General features: G+C 49.7%; 1 protein-coding gene across 2 annotated transcripts in view; it reads right to left on the bottom strand.

The window, feature by feature from the left end:
• MINDY4 (MINDY lysine 48 deubiquitinase 4) overlaps positions 1-15,670 on the bottom strand; it is a 379,811-nt gene that overhangs the window by 25,316 nt on the left and 338,825 nt on the right. For both annotated transcript variants that reach the window (XR_010177939.1, XM_063924327.1), the window contains exon 16: positions 13,124-13,304. Coding sequence is in view for 1 of the 2 variants with exons in the window: in XM_063924327.1 (XP_063780397.1) it covers positions 13,124-13,304 (181 nt within the window). In the remaining variant the exon portion in view is untranslated. The remainder of the gene's footprint in view (positions 1-13,123; positions 13,305-15,670) is intronic.

The following is a 15,670-nucleotide window of genomic DNA, read 5'->3' as shown; positions in this document are numbered from 1 at the left end:
ACATTTTTTTTAAACCAGTATCCCACATTAATATATATATATATATAGATATATAGATATATAGATATATATGAATATATTATATATAATATATATATATAATATATTGTATATTATATATACAGTATGTGTATATATATGTATATATATTATACTGTATGTGTATATATGTATATGCACATATAAATATATATATATAAAGTCTATTTTTGTGTATGTGTGTGTATATATATATATATATATATATATATGTACATATAATATTTATATAAATATATATTATACACATATAGATATATAAATATATCGGCACTCAGGCAGGTCTTTTGAAGTGTTACAAGTATATTGTTAGGTGTCACATCAAACAAGCAATGTTCCGGGGCCCGTAGCCTCTCCTTTGGGCTACGGGCCACGTAACATTGGCTTATATGATGTGACACCTGACAATATACTATTTAGTACAAAGGGCACCTGGACCATTGCTACCATTGTTTAGGGGTGCCAGACACCAAGGACTATATATATATATATATATATATATATATATATATAATATATTATTATTTAAGAAACCTCACTCAATATTTTTAAGGGATGGATATTACATTTATGTCAGAAGGGCCATCGTTCATGGTTGAAAAATGTCTGAAAGGGCAAAGTGTACAGTTGTGGGGTTTTCTGTGTTTTTTTTTATTTATTATTTTATTTATTTATGTTTTTATTAATTTTTTTTATTTATTATTATTATTTTTTTTTTGTGGGGTGGGGTGGGGGGCGCCAAATTACTGTCTTGCCCCGGGTGATAGAAATCCTAGTTTCGGCCCTGACGGGATGTACAGATGTAGTCACACTCATCGTGGTTACATTTGCGGCAAACAGGCACTCTCGGAGCAGCTAGGAGCGCCCTCCCATGATTGCGATGAGCTGCGTCTATTGCTGCCCCCGTTCATGAGAATGGGGCGCGTGCATATCTAAGGCATGTGCGCGTCTTAGACGTGGACGTGGTTGCGCCTAACAAGGCGAGATCGCGCTGAGATGTAGCCATGATGAGCGTGGCTATAGTACATCTGTAGTTGGAATCCTGATTTTCATGATGCCTGCAGTCAGAACACCGGCGCCAGAATCCCGACACCGGAATCCCAATAGCCAGAATCCCGAATATAAGTATGCCCGGAAGGGTTAGGCTGCGGGGGGTGGGGCGATGGAGTGTTACGGTTAGGCACTAGGAGAAGGCTTAGGCCGCAGGAGGAGAAGGTTAGGGTTAGGCCCCAGGAGGGTAAGGTTAGGGTTAGGCTGCGGGAGAGGAGGGTTAGGCTGTGGGGAGGGAGGGTTTGAGGTAGGCCGCGGGAAGGGAGGATTAGGGTTAGGCCGCGGGAAGGGAGGGTTAGGCTGGGGAGGGGTGGGTTAGGCCGCGGAAAGGGAGGGGCAGGGTTAGGCAGCAGAAAGCGAGGGTTAGGGTTAAGCTGTGGGAGGGGAGGGTTAGGCAGCGGGAAAGGAGGGTTAGGGTTAGGCTGCGGGAAAGGAGAGTTAAGCCGTGGGAAGAGAGGGTTAGGCTGCGGGAGGGGAGAGTTAAGCCGTGGGAAGAGAGGGTTAGGCTGCAGTGAGGGAGGTTTGGGGTTTTAGGCTGTGGATATAGAGGATTAGGGTTAGGGGGATGGTAAGGAGTAGGGTTAGTTTACCGTCCCAAAAGTGTCAGGATTCTGACCGTCTGGATGCCACTGTCAGTATTCTGACCTTGGACACCCTGACTGTTGGAATCCTGTACCCAACCCATTATTACATATCCCCTACATGCCTTAAGAGAAAATCAGGACAGATTAGTAAACCGGTACATGCTATAACCAGATATCCCTAGACCATGTCCATATTTCTAATTGGTCATATTTTACTGCCAGGCTGTTGGTATATGAAGGGTGTGCAATAAGTTTCCGGCTGTGCAGTGCCTAGGAAGAGTAGACACAATCTGACTGTCTGGTTGTGAACTGTAATCTGTAAATTTCTTGTTAAATGTCAAGGCACAGAACCATATATAAGCAGCACTGCACACCGAAGAAGTCAATTTGTACAAGTGATTTCTTAGTTTCTCAAAAAACCTTTTTTCACGTTGTCATTATGGGGTATTGTGTGTAGAATTTTAAGGGGGAAAAAATGAATTTATTCCATTTTGGAATAAGGCTGTAACATAACAAAATGTGGAAAAAGTGAAGCGCTGTAAATACTTTCCGGATGCACTGTATATGCACGCTGGGAGCCCCACCAGCTGACTCGAGAGCAGAAGGAGGCTCGGGCGACTTGGTGCCGCAACATGCTGACCTGGTTTGATGGCGGTCGCTCAAACTCTGTAGGGGGAGATCATCAGTGGCGATGAATCCTGGATCTACAGTTTCGACCCCGAGACAAAGCAACAGTCGGCCCAGTGGACCCCAGTTGGAGGTAAGCCGCAACAGAAGTTCAGACATAAGCGCAGTGTGATCAAGCAGATGCTGGCTGTTTATGGGCCAAGACTGGTCATGTAGCTACAGTACCACTCGTGCAGCAGCGCACCATCACTGGGCACTGGTGCTCTAACCAATGCCTGCCGCAAGTGCTGGAAGCCTTTTCCAGGCACCGTTCAAGAACTCGGGCTCGCTGTGCCATTCACCATCATGACAATGCACCTGCCCACAAGTCCAGGAAAGTGGTGGATTTTCTGGCCCATGAACGTATCCAGGAGTTTGGTCATCTGCAGTCCAGACCTGGCTCTCTGTGACTTCTTTGTGTGCCCTCAAATCGAGCGTAAGATGCGTGGGATTCATTATGAGTCACCGGTAGTTGCAGTGGAGACCTTCAGTCACCAAGTAGAAGACATACAGTACTTGATTCGCACTAGTCCACCAAGTGGTTTGAGCACATGCAACTTTGCATAGACTCCTCTGGCGAATACTTAGAAAAAACGAGATTTATGGTAAGAACTTACCGTTGTTAAATTTCTTTCTGCGAGGTACACTGGGCTCCACAAGGATTAACATCAGGGTGTAGAGTAGGATCTTGATCCGAGGCACCAACAGGCTCAAAGCTTTTGACTGTTCCCAAGAAGCACAGCGCCGCCTCCTCTATAACCCCGTCTCAGTGCACAGGAACTCAGTTTCATTAACCAGCCCAATGCAGTAGCAGGTACCAGAGACGACAATCGCTCGTAGCCAATTACACCACACACTCACCACAGGAGAGGGTGTCAGCGGCTATGCCAATACCAACCCAAAGAAACTAAGTGTGTCAGGGTGGGCGCCTTGTGGAGCCCAGTGTACCTCGCAGAAAGAGATTAAACAACGGTAAGTTTTTACCATAAATCTCGTTTTCTGCTGCGGGGTACACTGGGCTCCACAAGGATTAACATCGGGGATGTCCTAAAGCAGTTCCTCATGGGAGGGGACCCACTGTAACGGGCACAAGAACCCGGCGTCCAAAGGAAGCATCCTGGGAAGCGGCGGTATCAAAGGCATAGAACCTTATAAACGTGTTCCACGAGGACCACGTTGCCGCCATGCACAATTGTTCAAGGGTCGCACCACGGTGGGCCGCCCAAGAAGGTCCAACCGACCGAGTAGAATGGGCTTTAATGGTAGCAGGAACCGGACGACCAGCCTGTACATAAGCATGTGCAATCACCATTCTAATCCACCTGGCCAAAGTCTGCTTGGAAGCAGGCCAGCCACGTTTGTGAAAACCAAACAGTACAAACAGAGAATCAGATTTCCTAATGGAGGATGTTCTCTTCACATAGATACGGAGAGCCCGTACCACATCCAAAGATCGCTCTTTGGAAGACAACTCAGGAGAGTTAAAGGCCGGAACCACGATCTCCTGGTTAAGGTGGAAGGAAGACACCACCTTGGGTAAATAACCTGGCCGCGTTCTAAGAACCGCCCGGTCACGGTGAAAAATCAAATAGGGAGACTTACAGGATAAGGCACCCAAGTCCGATACCCTTCTAGCTGAAGCAATCGCCAGCAAGAAAAGGACCTTAAAGGAAAGCCACTTCAGATCAGCAGAGGCAAGAGGCTCAAACGGAGACTCCTGCAAGGCCTCCAAAACCACCGACAAGTCCCAAGGGGCCACAGGTGGCACATAAGGAGGCAGAATCCGCAACACACCCTGAGTGAATGTATGGACATCGGGTAGGGTACCAATTTTTCTCTGAAACCAAACCGACAAGGCAGAGATGTGAACCTTGAGGGAGGCCAGACGCAGGCCTAAGTCCAGGCCCTGTTGTAGAAAGGCCAACAGTTAGGCCGTACTGAACTTGAAAACGTCATGATTGTGAGAAGCACACCAAGTAAAGTAAGCATTCCAGACCCTATGGTAGAACTGAGCAGAAGCCGGCTTACGGGCCTTCAACATAGATTGAACGACCGCCTCAGAAAAACCCTTGGCCCTCAGGACGGAAGCTTCAAGAGCCATGCCGTCAAAGCCAGACGGGCCAAATCCTGGTAAACACAAGAGCCCTGAAAGAGGAGGTCTGGTTGTTGTGGAAGTAGAAGGGGACGATCCCATGGGAGACCCAGTAGATCGGAGAACCAGTGCCGTCTGGGCCACGCTGGAGCGACCAGAAGCAGGTTTCCTCCCTCTTGCTTGAACTTTCGTATTACTCTGGGCAGGAGTGACACCGGAGGGAACACATACGGAAGCTGAAACTTCCATGGAATTGCCAGAGCGTCCACGAACGCAGCTTGAGGATCCCTTGTCCTTGCTCCGAAGACCAGAACCTTGTGATTGTGTCGAGACGCCACGTGTCGAGAAGTTGAAACACCTCCGGATGGAGGCTCCACTCTCCGGCGTGTACGTCCTGACGACTGAGATAGTCCGCTTCCCAGTTTAGGACGCCCGGAATGAACACTGCGGATATGGCCGGCAGATGGCGCTCCGCCCACTGAAGAATCCGTGATACTTCCCTCATTGCCATGCAGCTTCGAGTGCTGCCTTGATGATTTATGTACGCCTACGTGGTGGCGTTGTCCGACTGTACTTGAACAGGTCTGTTCTGTATTAGATGCTAGGCCATTGTCAACGCATTGAACACTGCCCGCAGTTCCAGAATATTGATCGGGAGCGGGAGCAGAGACTCCTCCTTGGTCCACCGACCCTGAAGAGAGTGTTGTTCCAACACCGCGCCCCAACCTCTCAGACTGGCATCCGTCATCAGAAGGACCCAGTCGGATATCCAGAAGTGACGGCCCCTGCTCAATTGTTGGTCCTGAAGCCACCAGCTCAGTGACAGGCGGACCTCCGGAGACAATGAGATCATGTGAGACCTGATCAGGTGAGGCAGGCCGTCCCACTTGGTCAGAATTAACTTCTGCAGAGGGCGAGAGTGGAATTGAGCATACTCCACCATGTCGAAAGCCGACACCATGAGACACAGCACTTGCATTGCCGAATGTATTGACACTTGTGAACGAGATAGGAAGCATTGAATCCTGTCCTGAAGTTTCAGGACTTTCTCCTGAGACAGGAACAACCGTTGGTTGTGAGTGTCCAATAACGCTTCCAGATGTAACATGCTCCGAGCAGGAACCAGGGATGATTTCTTCCAGTTGATCAGCCACCCGTGGGCTTTCATGCACTGGACCGTCAGATCGAGATGACACAGGAGAAGTTCTAGGGAATTTGCCAGGATCAACAAATCGTCCAATTACGGTAGGATCCTGACCCCTTGACGACGGAGTGTAGCCGTCATGACCGCCATAACTTTGGTGAAAGCTCGGGGAGCCGTTGTCAAACCAAAGGGTAATGCCCGAAATTGGTAATGAAGGTTGCCCACCGTAAACCTCAGGTACTGCTGATGAGATACTGCAATAGGAATATGTAGGTAGGCATCCTGTATGTCCAGGGAGACCATATAGTCCCCAGGCTCCAAGGCCAGAACAATAGAGCGCAGAGTTTCCATACGAAACTTGGAGACCCGCACATACTTGTCCAAGGACTTCAGATTGAGACTGGGCCGCGAGGACCCGTTCGGTTTCGGGACTAGGAACAGCGGTGAATAGTACCCCTTGCCTCTCTGAGCCAGAGGCACCTGTACTACCACTCCTGTGGTCAGGAGGGAATGTACCACCGAGTACAAAGTGTTTGCTTTTGCCGGATCCAGAGGCACATCTGTCAGGCAAAATCGATGCGGGGGACGATTCTTGAAGGGTATGGCGTAACCTCAAGCGACGACTTCCCTCACCCAGGTATCTGAAGTAGTCGTCAACCATTCCTGGGCAAAACCTAGAAGTCGGTCCCCCACCCTGGGATCCCCCAGAGGGAGGTCCACCCCGTCATGCGGCAGGCTTGTCAGTTTTTGGGGCTGGCTGACGGGCGACCCAGGCACGCTTCGGTCTGGGCTTGGCAGGTTTGGAAGCACGAGTTTGCTTTGGGCACGCCTGACCTTTTGCTTTTCCTGGAGGACGAAAGGGCCGAGGGAAAGTACTTTTAGCCTCCTGTGCAGAAGGAGCCGTACTAGGTAGGCAAGCTGTTATAGCAGTAGCCAGATCAGCCACAATCTTATTGAGGTCTTCTCCAAAGAGAATGTCTCCCTTGATAGAAAGCACCTCCAGGGTTTTCTTGGAATCCATATCCACCGATCAGGATCTCAACCAAAGGATACGTCTGGCCAAGATGGAAGTAGTAGCAGCCTTGGCCGCGAGCACCCCGGCATCGGAGGCCGCATCCTTAAGGTACAGAGAAGCTGTGGTAATATAAGAGATACATTGTCGAGCATGCACAGATGCGTTGAAAGGCAGTTCCGCCTCAAGCTCCTGAGCCCACGCCTCAACAGTTTCAGCAGCCCAAGTTGCTGCAATGGTTGGCCTATGCACAGCCCCGTTAGGGTATAAATCGCTTTTAAACAACCCTCCACACGTCTATCCATCGGTTCCTTCAGAGGTGACGGTAGTTACTGGCATGGCGGAGGAAACAACCATACGCACCACATGAGAATCTATGGGCGGAGGGGTTTCCCAATTCTTACAAATCTCTGCAGAGAGAGGATAGCGAGCCAACAGTCTCTTATTCAGTGTAAATTTTGTCCCCGGATTTTCGCAGGATTACTGACGTATGTCAACCAGGTGTTCAGAATGAGGTAAAACTTGTTTAACCACCTTCTTACGTTTTAACCTGGGTGCAGGGTCGCACCTCTCATTACCGGTGTGCACCCCAGGACCCCTCCCCTGTATACGTTTAAACCTATCCGGTTTCTTAGAGACAGCCTCAGGCTCAGGATCATCAGACACCTGAAGAATGAGCCTGATAGCTTCAATCAAATCCGGGACATCCACCAAGGACTTCCCTTCCCCATCAGAAACATCTGTGTTAGTGTCTGTGGGACCAGTATATGCACCATCCTCGTCAGAGGACGTGTCTGGGATAGCAGTGGATAGGGAGGAGGTAATGGCCCGTTTAGAAGACGACTTAGTCTTAGGCGGGCGAGAGTGACACTTAGATTTAGTTAGTGACCGGTTCAAATGCTGTAACTGAGTGGAGATTTGATCCGCCCGTGGCGGATTAATAGCAGGGACCATAAACTGCTGCAGTGGCACATGTGGTCTCACAGGGGGCGCCAATTTAGTTACAAGCGTGTTTAACAATGTGGAAAATGTAGCCCAAGGTGGGTCCTGTGAAGCCCCAGGTGCTACCGACCCACTGGGGGGTAAGGAACCCCCTGAACCTGAACTCTCAGCTGCCATATTATCCTCCATCACGTCCGCGGCCTAACTACCACGCAATGTGGGAGAAGCCCCAGCGTCGTTGCCACATGTAGCAGACATACAATGTGCACAATGGGAGTCATTCCGAGTTGATCGCTCGTTGCCGATTTTCGCAACGGAGCGATTAAGGCAAAAATGCGCATGCTACGCAGTGCGCATGCGCTAAGTATTTTAGCACAAAACTTAGTAGATTTACTCACGTCCAAACTAAAAATTTTCATTGTTGAAGTGATCGGAGTGCGATTGACAGGAAGTGGGTGTTTCTGGGCGGAAACTGACCATTTTCTGGGCATGCCAGCATAAAACGCAGGAGTGTCTGGAGAAACGGGGGAGTGGCTGGCCGAACGCAGGGCGTGTTTGTGACGTCAAACCAGGAACGAAACGGGCTGAGCTGATCGCAGTGTAGGAGTAAGTCTCGAGCTACTCAGAAACTGCTAAGAATTTTCTATTTGCAATTCTGCTAATCTTTCGTTCGCAATTCTGCTAAGTTAAGATACACTCCCAGAGGGCGGCGGCCTAGCGTGTGCAATGCTGCTAAAATCTGCTAGCGAGCGAACAACTCGGAATGACCCCCAATATCGGGCAACCTGGTACAAGGTGTAGCAGCAATATACCTAGCAAGAACCCCCCGTGAAGTGTGACTGTCAGCACAAACCGGGAGTTCAAGAGATATATATATATATATATATACTAGGTGCTTCATCGCGCCCTACGGGCGCTCTTCACACCGTCGAAAGGGGCTACGCCCCCTTAACCCCTGCACGCCTTGCTGCGGTTCAATATTTGTATGAGTGGATAGAGGGGATAGAGAGACGCGGGCCGGTAGGGAGGGGATAGATAGAAGGGGGGCGGTAGGGAGGGGATAGAGAGACGCAGGGAGGGGATAGAGAGACGCAGGGCCGTAGGGAGGGGATAGAGAGACGCAGGGCGGTAGGGAGGGGATATACAGAGTCGCGGGGCGGTATGGAGGGGATAGAGAGACGCGGGTCGGCAGGGAGGGGATAGAGAGACGCGGGGCGGTAGGGAGGGGATAGAGAGACCCGGGGCGATAGGGAGGGGATACAGAGAGGCGGGGCGGCTGGGAGGGGATAGAGAGACGCGGGGCGGTAGGAGGGGATACAGAGACACGGGGCGGTAGGGAGGTGATACAGAGACGCAGAGCGGTAGGGAGGGGATACTGAGACGCGGGTGGTAGGGAGGGGATACAGAGGCATAGGGAGGAGGGGATAGAGAGAGGCGGGGCGGTAGGGAGGGGATATAGAGACGCGGGGCGGTAGGGAGGGGATAGAGAGACATGGGGCGGTAGGGAGGGGATAGAGAAACGCGGGGCGGCTGGGAGGGGATAGAGAGACGCGGGGCGGTAGGGAGGGGATATAGAGACGCGGGGCGGTAGGGAAGGGATAGAGAGACGCGAGGCGGTAGGGAGGGGATAGAGAGACGCGGGGCGGTAGGGAGGGGATATAGAGACGCGGGGCGGTAGGGAAGGGATAGAGAGACGCGAGGCGGTAGGGAGGGGATAGAGAGACGCGGGGCGGTAGGGAGGGGATAGAGAGACGCGGGGCAGTAGGGAGGGGATAGAGAGACGCGGGGCGGTAGGAGGGGATACAGAGACACGGGGCGGTAGGGAGGTGATACAGAGACGCAGAGCGGTAGGGAGGGGATACTGAGACGCGGGTGGTAGGGAGGGGATACAGAGGCATAGGGAGGAGGGGATAGAGAGAGGCGGGGCGGTAGGGAGGGGATATAGAGACGCGGGGCGGTAGGGAGGGGATAGAGAGACATGGGGCGGTAGGGAGGGGATAGAGAAACGCGGGGCGGCTGGGAGGGGATAGAGAGACGCGGGGCGGTAGGGAGGGGATATAGAGACGCGGGGCGGTAGGGAAGGGATAGAGAGACGCGAGGCGGTAGGGAGGGGATAGAGAGACGCGGGGCGGTAGGGAGGGGATAGAGAGACGCGGGGCAGTAGGGAGGGGATAGAGAGACGCGGGGCGGTAGGGAGGGGATAGAGAGACGCGGGGTGGTAGGGAGGGGATATAGAGACGCGGGTCGGCAGGGAGGGTCCCCAGTGAGGAAGCTGATGAAGAGAGGGGGGAAAGTAGTGGAGGGGGAGGGCACCAGAAGAGGAGACTTGTGTAAAGTGGCGAGCAGACATAGAAACAGTGGGTAGGATGGCCGGAGGGACTCACCGTTGGGGCTGTGGGCGGCTGCTGCAGGCTGGTAAACTGTACAGTGTCCAGAGGCGTCACTGGGTCAGCATTTCAGCATTACTGTTACACACATCTCCCCCCCCCCCGCGGCCGAAAAGAGGGCGTGGCCTGTTGTGAAAGGGGCGTGGCCTCGCGGGTCTGTTCTCTCTCGCTCCGGTGGTGTTTCCAGCTTGCCTGTAGATGCTGGCAGCCCCCGGAGACTGGAGAGTGTGTGCCGGCTGTGTGACAGGAGGAGAGTGCTGCAGGAGATGACGTCACTGCAGCACTCGTCTCCTGTCACAGCAGGAGAGCTGACAGCGGGATTTGTGCGGAGAAGGCGGCGGGTCTGTGTACACGGCGCAGGGAGGGCTATGAGAGCCTTCTCCTGCGCCACCCGTCCCTCCTAATGTGTATGCCGGGGGCAGCATCAGCCGTTGTTGTTGGGCCGGCGCCGCGGCCGGGGAATCAGAGCTGCTGATGGGTGGGGGGAGGGGAGAGAGAGAGATTGACAGGCAGCAGGAGCAGAGACTTGCTGACTCCGCCCACCGCTGTGACTCCACCCAGCGTTACGGGCACAGAGTCACAGATTTAGACAAATATATAGGAGATGGGGTGACTATGAATCACAAGTAAAAATACACAGCAAGTATATCTTGTGATACAATCCTATATTATACAGAAAGAAACCTGATACACTTAGCCCCCTCAGGTATAGCAATATAGGAGTAGCCCACTGAGTGAAATACCCTTTAATAAGGCAACCACGCAGCAGCTACATGCACACACACAAATATAGTCACAAGTGTACCATGCAGAAATTATGTACCATAAAACTGCACTGGACTAGCAATACAAAGTAATACTCAGAATGGCTATATGTGTTAACAATAGATATAACAAAGCACAGTAGATACTGGCTGTATATCACAGGGTGTTTGTACCCACATAACCCTGAATGTATGCACTCTATCTTAACTAACACTGTCCCAGTTACAGGTAGAATACTTAAGTGTCCTGTATGAAGCACAGCGCTGGCAATCAGGCGGTTCTACAGAGGAGGATTTGCCCCAGCAGTCTCGGGAACAGCACAGCTCTATCAGTGATGGCTGCTGGGGCCGGGAGTGAAGGAGAGGAAAGCAGCTCCAGGGCGGGAACATTTGTAGAAATAGCGCCCTGGGGCTGGGGGGAGGGGCCACAGATCCGACCTGCTCCCCCTGCTGGCATCCCCACCGGGCGCTGCGGGCAGCTAAAAGCGGGGTTTATGTATAGTTAAAGCCCCCCAGACCTGTGCCCATTAAGTGTCCCTGGTGGCTAGTGGAGCGGCTGCCCAGTAATCAGTGTCCACGCCAGCGCGCCCCGCCTCCTACGGCCGCGCTGGATTGCGGTAAAGTGTGGGCACAGAAGCCCCTTACCTCCCCCGTACCTGCGGCCCCATGATCCGGGAGGACGGCGGCGTGTGTGTGACTCACGATTTGAATGAACCGGCACCTTCGCTGCAGCGACCCGGCAACCAGGGCGCGGGAGTATATAGCGCCGCTGGGGGTGACGGAGCTGCAAACAGGAAAGTCTATGAGACTTTGCCTGCTGCAGCCCTTGTAGTCTGTCAGAAGAATCTTCAGTTCTTTCTTTCAATTAAAGCAATGGATAGGCTGCCTAATGCAGCCCTCCTGTTAAGTGCCTGCTTACTGCATGGCACCAACTTACAAACTGAGTTCCTGTGCATGGAGGCGGGGTTATAGAGGAGGCGGCGCTGTGCATCTTGGGAACAGTCAAAAGCTTTGAGCCTGTTGGTGCCACGGATCAAGATCCTACTCTACACCCCGATGTTAATGCTTGTGGAGCCCAGTGTACCCCGCAGCAGAAAATGTAATAGTAACTGTGTAAATAAAATACTCTTTGTACATCCAGAAGCTTATTGCACCCCCCCCCCATATATGATTACACATTGGCTGTATATTTTATATGTACCAAAGATATTGTTTTGATCTCCATGATGCAAACCCCATTTACTACTCCCAGGCATAGCTTTTTTTAAATCTCTTTAGATGTCAAATTGGGGGAAATAAATATGGTGAATTTGCTAAATTCAAAGGTGTAAATAACATGTATCTGGAAATAAAATGTAGCCTGATGATGTGCATGAGAATTACTGCATATAACAAAGTTATTTCACTGGAATCTGAGTCACACATGGATAAATCCTCTTAGTACATCTACCCCACACACTGACCTATGGTGTAAACATAGAACAGATAAGATAAGAGTAAAAAAAACATGAGCCCATTAAAAGCTAAAACAATTAAAAAAATACCTTGGAAAAATGCCTACCACCTGCATTACTCCTATTAATCAGACCTATGACAGGAGCTTAGTCACGTGATAGGATTGCCGGTTTATCAGCAATATTATAACATTTAAGGGGGCTACACACGGAGCGATAATCTAAGCAATCTGACTAGATTGCTTAGATTTTCAGCAAGATAGCTCCGTGTGTAGCCCCTAACAGCGATAGTGATGCGCAGCCCCGCGCATCGCTATCGCTGGTGCTAGATTAGCCTGCATGCAGGCAATCTAGCGGGTCGCTCACTTCACCCGCTGGGTGAAATGAGCGCCCCCCCCCCACGTCTTCCCCCGCACGCTCAGCACAGATTGCGCTGCGCTGAGCGCCGGGACAGATGTCTGCTGAGCGGTTCGCTCAGCACACATCTGTCCCGCATCGGGCCGTGAGTACTGGCCTTAAGAATAGATGTACAGTTACATTAATGTCACATACAAGGTGGGATGTAACAAGCCTTGGAGAGAGAAATAGTAGTTGCACAAAGGAACCAATCAGCTCCTACAGATGTGTCCCCTCCCCTTGTCTGCTTTCTGCAGATTTTCTGACGGTTTCCGGCAAGTCTGCCCAATGTTTTATAGTGGCAATCCTTTAAAAGGCAACATCTCTATTCAATAACTGTTCTCATGCTAAAGTGACATTAACGCCAGCACATGATAACATCCTCACACCGTGACATTATCAGAACACATTCGCTACTGGAGGGGCGACTAGAAATCAGCTACCATAATTCACTGAATAAATAAATAAATAGGTAAAGAGCATATCTGGCTATGAATGGGCTGATCGCACTGGTGGTTCTGTAGAGAGTAGAGGGACAATTACGGACACCCAACCCGGTAATGGAAAGGTCCCCATTCACCGGTGACACCTACCCACAGTGAGGCGGATTTCCTCCTGCTGATTGGCCAGCCCATCGTAGTAGTAGAGGTCAAACCTTCGCTCAGCTTTCCAGTCACTCATCAACTCTTTCTTCAAGCAAAACAGGACACTAAAGTGACTCTCGCTGCAGACCACCCAGATGGGGTACTTGGGGGTCTTCAGATAAGAACCAACCTGAAAAACAAACTGTAGTTTAGGGAGCTCGGACTTTTATTTGCTGTACTCATTGATAATAGGATGCAATGTATTGTTATTACATTTCTGCTGCTGGGTTCGGTATGATTTACCGACGGTCATAATCCCGGCAGCCACTGACCTACAGTCAAAATACCAACACAGTCAAAATACAGACATTCATTATGCCGACATGTTTAAAATGTCGACATAGAATAGACAGTTGACATGTCAAAATATCGACATGAGTTTTCTGTGTCAATGTCGACACAGGTTGACATGGACACCGTTTCAGTGTACCGCGTCCGCTCGCCGTGCCTCGCTGCGCTTGGCACACTATTATATTCCCTCTTCAGGTCCACTGGGATGGTAAAGTATGAACAAGTCTGTTTTGGGCCAAACATTTCCTAAAAAGGCATGTCGGCATTTCGAACACGGCGTAATGAATGTCGATATTTTGACTGTCTGTCAATGGCTGTTGGGATTACGACCACCGGTATTGTGTCCGTCGGAAAATCAACTGCTACCCGTGCTGCTTCTGAAGGAAAAACATGTAATCCCGGATACTTTGTAGCATTTTAAAATAAACAGCATTTGACTTTTTTTTTATGCAAAAGCTAAATTAGACAAACACAGTAAAAAGTATATTTTCCACGATTCTACTTTTCAAGCATCAAGTGCACTCCTAAAATTATTCCCCATTACATACTTATGAATACCTAACACTGTATGTGTCATGTTCTCTAGTTTAGGAAACAATTATAGAGGCTGCAAATGTGAATGGTTTCATTTAGCTTTGTCTTTACATATCCTTGTGTTTTATATTAGGGTTTATAGGGCCTAATTCAGACCTGATCGCAGCAGCAAAAACTTTCTCTAATGGGAAAAACCATATGCAGTGCAGGGGGAGGGAGATATAATGTACAGATAGAGTTAGAGTGGGTTACATTGTTTCCGTGCAGGGTAAATACTGGCTGCTTTATTTTTACACTGCAATTTAGATTTCAGTTTGAACACCCCCCACCCAAATCTAACTCTCTCTGCACATGTTGCATCTGCCCCACCGGCACTGCACATGGTTTTGCCAATTAGAGAAAAATGTTGCTGTTGCGATCAGGTCTGGGGGAGTAATTCAGAGTTGATCGCAGCAGCAAGTTTGTTAGTAATTGGGCAAAACCATGTGCACTGGAGGGGGGTGGGGGGCAGATGTAACATGTGCAGAGAGAGTTAGATTTAGGTGGGTTATATTGTTTCTGTGCAGGGTAAATACTGGCTGCTTTATTTTTACACTGCAATTTAGATTTCAGTTTGAACACACCCCACCCAAATCTAACTATCTCTGCACATGTTACATCGGCCCCACTGGCACTGCACATGGTTTTGCCCATTAGAGAAAAATTTTGCTGTTGCGATCAGGTCTGAATGAGGCCCACAGAGTGGTTATCGGCAGGTTAGAATAGACCTTTGGGTACACTAAAACTACATTTACATTTGTACTGTCCGGCTTGTTTTCCGAAACCGGTTACAGGCTCTGGGTGTGCGTCCAGAACTTAGGGTGTTTTTATGGTGCAATCGGGGACAAATGCAGGATTCCTGGACAGGGGTTACAAAAGACAAAAAAAAACACCTTGCTGCAGTAGTCAAATAATTTTCCTGCAAATACCAATTGTATGATGTTATCTAGTATCAGCTGGTATATAATGTTACGGACCACTTACCCTGTGGACACTAGTCATACAGAAGCTGAGGAGTGTCTGTACCGGCCACACCGTGGCTCCACTCAAGTGCAGGAGGGAAGTCATGTGATTGATATATGTGTCACGTGACTCCCCTCTAACGCTTCCCTGTGTAACATGGTCTGCGGCATTGGCCAGTGCGAGCTGCTGCAGTGTGAAATCGTAGGTAAGGCGGGGAGCACTATCATAGCATGCAACAAGCAGAGTTACCCCATTCTAGGGCACGCTTGGGCGTCACTACACATGTTCAGATATAATAGTGGGTGCGGGCAATGGTTTCGTTAACTCCCTGTCCCGACATTTGTAGAGATTTTTTTAAAGCGCGACAGTGATCTTGGGTCATTTCAGTTGTACAGGTGATAAAAACTTTAAGGTTACTATTGTTTTGCACAAAGTGAAAGCTTCTATGACTGTACATGGAAAAAGTGGAGAGATCAATACTTTTTTCTGGGTATACTGTGGGAAACTCTGAGAAGACACCAGACGCTTCTTCCGCAATAGTCCTCTGAAAATTTCCCAAAATGTATTAAAAAATAAACTTATATTGGTATGAAGTACTGTAAATCCCTTTTCTTTTCATCTAAGCTTGTGTATGCTTTGATAGTAAGAGCAGATGTTTTAAACATATTA

This window comes from Pseudophryne corroboree, chromosome 5, assembly GCF_028390025.1.
Source record: "Pseudophryne corroboree isolate aPseCor3 chromosome 5, aPseCor3.hap2, whole genome shotgun sequence".
NCBI lineage: Eukaryota > Metazoa > Chordata > Amphibia > Anura > Myobatrachidae > Pseudophryne > Pseudophryne corroboree.
Note: the sequence above shows the minus strand (reverse complement) of the source record. Positions and strands in the feature narration are given on the sequence as shown.